Raw genomic sequence first — 10,380 nt, 5'->3', positions numbered from 1 at the left:
TTTTGAAAATTAAAATTCGAAAATTTTTTCTAAAGCCTCCAGGGGACTTCGTTTTCGCACGAAAAAATTTTATGTGCCCTTATTGCATCCCGACCCACAATTATTATCTTAAGCTAGTAGATTGTTTCTGGCGTTTTTTTTTTACTACTGACTAATACATACGTTCACTTACTTTTGCAATATATTTCCAGTTGAAATTACACAAAATTAATAAGTACTTTTAATTATAAGAAAGAAAAGTGTAGTTAAAATGGATAAGAACAGGCCTTAAAATATCTAAAGACGGTCCTGAATCTGGGGTTTTCCCATCCCAAATATGTCAGCTGAACCCTCGAACTCTGTTCTTAAACTGACGCAAAGTGCAATAGTTGAATGGCCGCTGGGTTCCAGTGTAACATAATATGAAAAAGATAAGGGCTATTATTATTATTCTTTGATATTCAAATGAGGTTTAAAGTAAAAAATAATTCTATAATTTGTTCTAATGTCTGCATAGTAATTTTTTAAATTCCCCGTTCGAAAATCAAAATTGTAATCCTTTAAGAAATTCCCTGCTCCAAAGTTAAACTTATTACTATTTGAGGATGTTTTTTTTGCGTTTTTGGCTACTTTTGAGGTTATGTACAGAAGATACAAAATTTTTGGTGTTTTTTTCTTTAGTTGTATCATATAGTACTGCTCTTTCTCTTTCATTTGAGAGTGGCAGAGTTCAATTACCATTTTTCTTTGCCGAGTTACGCCAATTTGAAATTACGAAATATGTCACATTATGTCTTGAGCATTTGCTTTAAATACTTTGAGGAAGAAATGTGGAGACCTGTGTAATTAATGCTGCGTCATTAATAGTTAACAGACTATACTTTCTAATATTTTCAAGTTATAATTTATTATATGTGAAAAATCCAAATATTCAAGATCATACAGGTAAAACAGTATTATACATTTTTCTCAGAGGTTCCGAAAATCGCTGAGATGCAAAAAGTTTCCCATGTTGACCAAATTTGCTTTGCTGAATATTTATTTCATATACAAAGGTAAGTCAAACACCAAACTCTCTCTTTCAGTCACCCCGTTCTCAGCCTTCCTAGAACTGCTGTCTCACGCAGTTTCTTAGGGAAGTAGGGCGAGAGCGATTGCGACATTATATATATAGATATATATTTAAATTGGAAAGGAGTCAGGCGGCCCTCACTGTTTACGTTTCTGTCCCTCCAAAATCAGTCCAAGGCCATTTGAAGGCAACCCGCGACATTTGACTGAAAGCGAGAGTTTGGTGTATTTTTTTAGATAAATACGATATTTCAAAATCAAAACATATTTCAAAATATAAAAAAATAAATCATTTATTTATGAGCTTATCAATTTTTTCATTCCGACTTTTATGTGAGCAGCCATAAATTAGTATATAAAAGAACCAAAGAAATTAATTAAATTAATTAATAAAGTGTTACATTTTTTATTATTGATTTTATTGCTTTGACTTAAGTATACAATAGTAAAAATTTACTAAAATATTTTCGATTATTGATCATAGGACGTTGAAAATCTCCCATTCGTCATCAAAGCGACTATATGTAGAATCCTGAATCCTAAGAAACTCTTTACGAAGAAAAAAAAAATTAAAGAGAAAGATCTAGAACTGATTTATAAACCAATCTCATTGGCATTTACATTTTCACTTTACCCAAATTTCAAAATTTCCTTAAATATTTCTTATTGATCTCCCATCGTGCAATAAATCAACTATATGTGTGAAAAAATAAGATTGCGAATAGTTCTATATTCAGTACACGAATTGTTTACAGATTACCAAATTTCAGGAATAGATATATGTGACGTGCCATGAGAAGAGGGGGCTAACGGGGAAAATATCGCAAATCTGTTTTTGGTCTCTATCGATATAGTTTCGGAGTTGCTCTATCTAGAAAAAAAATCATAAAAGATTTTTAAGCATTATTTATACCTATAAAATAACTTATTAGACAAAATATACTATTAAATATACTATTAAATATATTACGGGAAGATAGATGAGGAATTAGATAGACGAATAAATGAAGGTAAGAAGGTTATTGGTAGAGCAGGTCCCCTTATCAGAAGTAAAAATATATCAAATAAAGCTAAAATGGCAATACATAATTCTATATTTGTACCGACTGTACTATACGGTAGCGAGACATGGACTTATCAAGAAAAAGATAAGAGTAAGATTAACGCAATTGACATGAGATTCATGCGCATAATATGCGGGAAAACCCTGATGGACAAAGTAAATAACGAGATAATTCTAAAAGAATGTGCTGCAGAAGAACCTCTAGTAGACACATGGGAAAGAAATCGGTTAAGATGGTTCGGACATGTTGAGAGAATGCTAAATAAACGACTAACGCAACAAGTGTATCGAGGTAAAGTAAATGACCGCGGAAAGAATGGTTAGAATGTGTGAATGAGACCCTAGTTAGAAGAGACATAAGAAGTCACAGAAACAAGAGGCCTGCTTGGGGTGATTGCTAGAGAGATTGATCAGCAACCTGGGTCGGAGCAGTGTTGCGGAACGAACGTGTTATTTACTTAAATAGCACGAGAATTCTGGATCAATCTGAAAAATCTCTATTCCTTCCACACACTACTCCTTTCCCCTACCGAGTGAGTCATGCCTACCCTGAAAGGGAAATAGCTTAATGGTGTGATAATAATAAAAAAAATTAAATGTGAGAGTATAGTTGTAAGTAGAGGGGCAGGTTTTTAGGAGTCGCTTTTCACTGAGAAAAGGGCTCCATTTCTATCGCTCGCCCTGTAAAATTCTAGTTTTCCATAGTCCCCTTTTCTCGTGGCACGTCACATATGCAGAAGACGCGGGAAGGAATTTGAAACAACACTCAAGTCATTGAAAAATGTTATCTCTCCTGCATAAACCCTTGACTTTTAATAAATTAAAGTTATTTAATACATTTCGTGCGTTATTACCAAAAATTCAAATACGTCAACATTTGCACAAATGAGAAACTAAAGTCTTTCTTGTTAAATGCTGTTTCTCAACAAAAAAATAGAAAACATAAATTACTAAGTATACTTTGTAACACCAATAATGGAAATCTGTATATCGTGTCTCAGTTGTCAGAGGGACGATGTCTCAATTGAAGTACAGTGTACAGTGTTCGATTGAGAACTCGACTGAGTTTGCATAAGTCAACTAACCATTTCTGGATGCCTTGCACTCAACAACGCTCGGGTAGTAACAACCGAAGTTTGCCTTGAATGGTAACATAAGTCCATAAGAGGTTCATTGCATGTGACATTGGCGAAATCAGATTTCCGAGAGAAGCTAATTGCTCATTTGGAAATCTGGGTTCAATTCTCGGCAGCTACGTTTTTTTATATAACTGCACTGAAAAAAAATTGTTCTTGAATAAAGTAAATGTTACTTGATTCAAGTCAATCGCAGGTGCGAATGGGGACGATAGAATATGAGTTTGTTCTAAATAAATAAATACTTGGTACCATATGCTTGGAACAAGCGTACATTTTCTTAATCTGAGAAAATGAATTCTTAGTTAGAATATCGTATTTTATTATTCTAAAACTTTATTGTATTACTTCATATAGAGATGTATTCAAATGCAGAATATAGTTCACTTCCAAGAAATCATTTCTGATACACTTCAAGAATATATTTTCTTAATATAATAATATGAAGGATTGGATCAATAGAATGAGCCTCAACTGAACACTATTTCTCAATGAAAAAAAAAATTATTTTCGAAATTATTGTTATATAATCTTCATTTTTTAAATTATTAAAACACGTAATTCTCGCACACTGTTACTTATAAATATAATCGCACGCGTAATCTCTTTGAAAAATCGCACTCCACGAGGATTCGAACCCTAACTAAAGCCTGGTCTACAATCGCCGCAAATAGCTCGCTGCGGCGCCGCAAGACTCGGCGATGCGATGCGGCATTGTAGCGCAAGAAATAGCCGTCTACAGTGGTCGCGAGTAGCGCTGTTGCGGCAGCCAATCAGAGCTTACTAACAAATGAACTGTTTTCTCGTCGTGCTTTGACAGTCCAATATTTTTCGCCTCTGCAATGGATTCCTCTGACTCGCAATTTGCTCTTTTGCAGTTTTTTTTATTTAATTTTAAATGCTTTTAAATGTTTCTCACATAATACACCACACCAACAAAAAAATTCCAGACATATGCAGAACAAAATCACTCGAACTCAGTGTCGACGATGCCACAAACGTGTGGTTGTACAAGGTTATGTGATGAAACGCTCTAATTGGTTCTCTGACATTCGACGCGAGATCACGCGAGACGGTTGCGGCGCGAAAAGTTGAGTTGAACCAACTTTTTGCTCTCGGTGACTTGCGGCGCGGCGCTTGCTTGCTTGCGGTGCCGCAACGGGCTATTGCGACGATTGGAGACCAGGCTGAAACAACCTAGTGTCCTAACCGCGCGCTCTACCGACTTCGCTATCGAAGCACTTGGATCTCGGTGACAAAATCTCGAGTAAGAATTTCAAGGCCGTGTCGTACGAATTCGTATGGTGAGCCTCAACCATCTTCAAACTAAACGTTGTGGAACTCAATGTTTCTTTTAAGAAAACATCTTTCTGATGATACTTGAAAATTTTCGAGAGACTTTAGTATACCATTTTTTATTTATAAAAATTTTAGAATTGAATTTTACTTATTTCAAAAAAGGCTCTATACTTTTGTTTTCTTAATATATTTAAAAATGTTATAAAATATCTAAAAGTACTAAACAATAAACAAAAATTACCCATAGAATGCGCAGTTTTCAATTTATCCGACTCTTTTATTGTATATAATACTCTCTTACTCAATTTTTAATGAAAAATAAGATATGTGAAAAAGCGAAGTAAGTTTCACTTATTTAATAAGGCATTTAATACTTGTTGTTTTTAAATATTCAAAACTCTTAAAAACGACCCAAAGGTTATAAATAATAAAGAAAAGTTGCGAATACAAAAATGCTTTAATAACATCAATGACAAAACATAATGTTCTGCTATACGAAAATTTTCATAAACCGCACACTTTTCAATTTATCGAATTCTTTTATCATACCATTTTTAACAAAGATTTGAATATGGAATTGCTTTCCTAAAAAAAATAATTTAAAATATGCAAAATATAATTAAACTTCACTTATTTTACAAAATGTAATCCGCTTAAAAACGAGCTAAAGCTTATAAAAAATTAATAACTTTCGAATTGAAAAACGCTTTAATAACCTCAGTGACAAATAAATATTTTCTGATTTTTAAAAACCTCTGTAAAACGCACAGTTTTCGATTTATTTAATTCTTCTATAGTACTTTTTAATTCAGTTTTTAATTTAAAATAACAATTCCAAACAAAAATAATTGAAAATATGTAAAAAAGAATTGATCGCTAGTTTAAATATTACCCATTTAAAAAAGTGCTCGATATTTTATTTTTATTTCAAGTATAAAATACTTCGAAATCAAAAGAAAAAATAATTCTGTAAAGAAACGTTTGGTGCAAGAACTTGCAGGTTAAAAGTGAGGGTCTCACGATGGTCGTATGGAAAATATTTATTTGTTTCCTCCTTGCATTCTCAATTCTTTTATTTGAAAAAATTCTAATTGCCAATTTGAAATAATTGTATTTTTAAGCATTTTTTATTGCTTATTACTTTGTTTTATGCTTTCATATATTAATTTTTTATTATTTACAAAAATGTTTTATGGTTAAAAATATTCGAATTTATTTAATTTTAAGTAGATTCATACATACAAATAATCAACGAAAAAAATTATAGACGCAGTACATTTATAACCTTTTAATAATTTTAGGAATGAAATTAATTACTTTAGAGTCTTGCATAATTATTTCAAAATTAATAACACTTTTTTAAAATCTATTTAAAATTTTTTAATTCTTACCCACAAAAACTTACCGACGCAATAAACTTATATTTTTTTGAATAGTTATATGAGTGATTTGATTTGTGTGTCAGCGTAAAGTTAGTAGTTTATCAAAGTTGCAAATTCCTACCTACATTTGCATAAATAAAATTGATTATTTGCACCAATGTTTTGAATTTTATAAATATTATTGAATTTCAAAATAATTGTTAGCGGCGAAGAGAATCAACTTCATATCATTTCAACTTAATAAGATACTTTCGCAGTAAGAAGTAAATTAATTTAGACCAATACATTAATTTTCATAATATGTGTGCGATGTCTATTGTATCAAGTCTACAGTTTTTATATTCAAAAGACTGATGTGATTGTATTTTGATGACATAGGTATCTTCAAAGTAAATTTGACATTCGTTGATATGTGTTTGTATAATATATAAATAAAATCAAGTTTATAAAATGAAAAGTGAGTTTATTGACCAGTCAGCAGCAGTTTCTCCGTGTCCTTTCAAATACTTTTTGGTCGATCATTTTTTAATGTTGCGAGAATAGGACTGATTCCTATCCTGGACTGGACTCTGTACGGTGCGCTAGAAACCGTGCAGAAATCAACTGATTTCAAACGTAATATCGATCTGGCCTCGATCGGATTTCCCAATCTGACCCTTATGCGTAGAACTCTGTGGCCCATACTTAGGCCCGACAGAGCTAGTTCTGCGTGTTATTTTCTGATAGTGCAGTGAAATACGGATATTGCTTCTTATAATAGTTGATCAATTATTGAAAATGCCTAAGGCGCATGCGCCACGTGCTCGGAGGCACCCCGTGCAGAAATTCCAATATGGATCGGCTCGGCGTTTGATCGGGCAGAATTTGGTCCGAATCGGGCTATCTAGATGAGGCTAGACTCAAAATTAAATGCGATACCCGATCGGGACTCAATTGCAGCGCCCAAAGATAACCCAGTCTTGCCCCGATTAGGCCCATATTAATTTATTGTTATTATTCTTAATTAAAAGGGATTCTTAAATAAAATAATATTAAAATCGTATATATCACCTCCAAAACTAAAATTTGAGGGTATAAAAATCAGATTATCGAACAGATTACGATATGAAAACATTGGAATATGTAAGACGCGAAACAAAATTTTGTTTAGAAACTTTTTTTGGAGCAAACGGAAAAAGTTGAAAGACGCAATATAACAGCCATCCTTTGTGTATGATAATCTCTTTAAGTATTTTGCAATAGGTTTTTGGTTTTAATTTGTAAATTGAAGTTGCTTTCAATTTCAATTTTGAACTTTAATGTAAAAAGTGATTTTGAAATAAGCGGATTATAATATTGCACTGGCTCTTAAAGTTATTTTTACAAAAACGACTATACTACAATAAGAAGGTTGTATTCGCATACCGATTATATCAAATCACCATAAAATACGTGAAAATAAATATATTTATGATGTCATTGTTGATCTAATTTGTTTACACATTCAACACATTAAATATTACTTTTGCTTTCTTTCTTAGAAATAAATAACCTCATTTTAAGGTTACGTTTCATCTTAACATATTTGATAAATTTACTTATTATAGTCTTCAACACGTAACTCAGGAATATTTTAAAGTTTACAATGTCTACGCACTTGTCTTGTGCTCGCTTTTAGCCCCGAAATTAATGGGACGCTATCTACTGTCAAGATAGGTTGTTAAGCCGTAGCCTACTATCGGCGAGAAAACTATAGACATCTGCCTTTGAAGCTTAACAACTCAGTCAAAAAAATGCTAGTGCAACAAAAAAACAGTCATTTAAAAGCTGAAAGTGTTCTACGTTAATGAGCTTAAAGACGTTTATGTAAAAAAAATTTTGTGCTCAGCGGACTGAAAAATGTAAAAAAAAGTAAGGATTTTTGGGTACATTTAAGAACAGTCAAGTTTAGAGCAATATTTCTTATACAAGGGACGATGGAAAAAAATTTGAAAAAATTCATGAGTATGAGGAAAACTGTTGTGAACTAGTTGCAGTTAAAAAATTTTAAAAATAATAAAAATTGTTGCTTAAAAGCACAAAAACGTGCAAATATATTATCTCCAGTTCTAATACAGATATTAAAGCGATTCAAACTGCAAACTGTAATTGATAGGCTCTGTATTTATTTTCATTCACCCGGAAGGATGTATTAGTCTTCTTTTTTGTGAAAATCGCGATATTTTTAGACATTTTTTTTGTTAGAAAACAAGTGACAGAAAGCAGGGGGGCCCTTTTTTTGTTTTACTGCCGACCGCTGGTGCCATTCTTCGGCCCTTAGTTCTGAATGCTTGGATGGCACCAGGCCACGGTTTAAAGAAAGGGACCAGCGGTCGGCAGTAAAACAAAAAAAGGCCTCCCCCCTCTTTCTGTCACTTGTTTTCCAACAAAAAAAATGTCTAAAAATATCGCGATTTTCACAAAAGACTAACACATACTTACGGGCGATTGAAAATAAATACAGAGCCTATGCATTACAGTTTGCAGTTTATATCGCTTTAATATCTGTATTAGAACTGAAGATAATATAGTTGCACATTTTTGTACTTGTAAGCAACATTTTTTATATTTTTTCAAGTTTCTCAATTGCAACTGGTTCACAACGGTTTTCCTCATATTCATGAATTTTTTAAAAATTTTCCCATCGCACCTTGTATAAGAAATAATGCTCTAAACTTGACTGTTCTTAAATGTACCCGAAAATCCTTACTTTTTTTACATTTTTCAGTCTGCTGAGCACAAAATTTTTTTTACATAAACGTCTTCAAGCTCATTAACCTAGAACACTTTCAGCTTTTAAATGAATGTTTTTTTGTTGCGCTAGCATTTTTTTTGACTGAGTTGTTAAGCTTCAAAGGCAGATGCCTATAGTTTTCTCGTCGATAGTAGAGTAGGCATTCACGAATTTGTGTGACAGATCTGGCCTAAGTCGGAAATAAGGCAAATTAGTTGGAAATTTATGCACGGGGCCGAGCACTCCAGCAAGTATACCTCGAAACCTGCCTGAAGAAATTGAAAGTAAGCAATGACACTCTGTGGTTGATTGAAACTTAAACTCAAATAAGTTAATAATCAATTGAATCGTCTTTTGTCAATAAATATAAATGAAATTATTATAGATGGTAATGTAAGTGTTTCGGAAATTAATATTTTTCAGCCTGCTCAATTTATGAATTTGCACAAGCTAGAAAATTTGGATCCACTTGAAAATCAATTTCCGGCTGACATAACACAGTTGCTGAACAAATTAATATACAGTGAAACTCTTCTATAGCGCCGATTTTGGGGCTGACGGTCGGTGGAAACTAACTCATTATAGCCTGCTTCGCTTTTGTTTGTGCACGTCTGAGTGCTGGCCTAAGTGACAATTTGAAATAACTTTCCTTGGTGTCGAAGAATTGCGTCATAAAACCTATCTATACGCAACTAGATTTTTTCGTCAGTTTTTTTGTTTGTTTTGCATGCATATCAGGCCTATTTATCATTTTGGATATAAACATGTCAAATTAATAATTTTTTGCAAAAATGAATACAGCTGGTCCAGATTACCCAAGAAGGATATTTTGTTCCAAGAGCAATCATATATTGGAAGGTGCAGTTCAGTAAAGATGAAAAAACCTTTTCTGAAGAACTGTGCGATGCCCCTTTAAAGAAAGGGAACAGAGGACATCCCAGAAAGTGATTTAACAGCCTTCCCCAGTGGCATAAAAACGGGGGAAACGCCCCTAATATTTAGGGATTATTCCACCCTCGGCCACCTCCATTTCCTCACCCCAATTCGGCCACTTTACCAACAGGGACGCCGAAATACCTCCAAACTCTCCATGGCCACCTGTTCCAGTTGTTTACTCTTGTATTCTCCAGAGTCAGCGTTATTCATGATCAAAAGTCGGCTTTATAAGTCGCTTATCTTACAGACAGTGACAGTGATATCCTGATGCACGATTGCGTTATCAAGCATTCTCGTTAACCCCGCCGACACTGTGCCATGAGCGAACACGCATCCACCGACAAATTAATTCAGAGCGACCTAATTCCTACAATCAATTCATGCTACCCTACCACTTTTGTATGTCATCCAATAATCGACGTTTTCACCACTTTTGCACTCCTGATAGCCTTATGTCCCATTTGGGTTCAAAGAGTTTTCTTGAGAACTTTATATGGGCAATTCAACAGAAAAAGGTCACATTCCATGGGTCATAAGTTTAAGAAAATAGATTGGATCGACATAAAATTTGATACTCTAATTCATTTTAATGATGTTTAATATTGAGAACGAAATACCAATGACTTTTATTTAATAACTTAATAAATATGTATCACAAACAATAGATTTCCTTCTGTTCCCTTCATGCAAGTTACTATAAGTATCACATGGATTTTTGTACAGAAAGTTGAAAAAACCAATTTGTAATTTTTTATCACGTAT

The 10,380-nt window shown here is 33.2% G+C and overlaps 1 protein-coding gene across 1 annotated transcript in view; it reads right to left on the bottom strand.

Annotated features, from left to right (window-relative positions):
• The window catches only part of LOC117176571, a 41,931-nt gene extending 32,103 nt beyond the window's left edge, over positions 1–9,828 (bottom strand). The window contains exon 1 of the mRNA XM_033366825.1: positions 9,760–9,828. Coding sequence (XP_033222716.1) covers positions 9,760–9,828 — 69 coding nt within the window. The remainder of the gene's footprint in view (positions 1–9,759) is intronic.
• Positions 9,829–10,380: the final 552 nt, after the last annotated feature.

This window comes from Belonocnema kinseyi, chromosome 7, assembly GCF_010883055.1.
Source record: "Belonocnema kinseyi isolate 2016_QV_RU_SX_M_011 chromosome 7, B_treatae_v1, whole genome shotgun sequence".
NCBI classification, from domain to species: Eukaryota; Metazoa; Arthropoda; class Insecta; order Hymenoptera; family Cynipidae; genus Belonocnema; species Belonocnema kinseyi.
The sequence above is the reverse complement of the archived record's forward strand: the minus strand, read 5'-3'. Positions and strand labels throughout refer to the sequence as shown.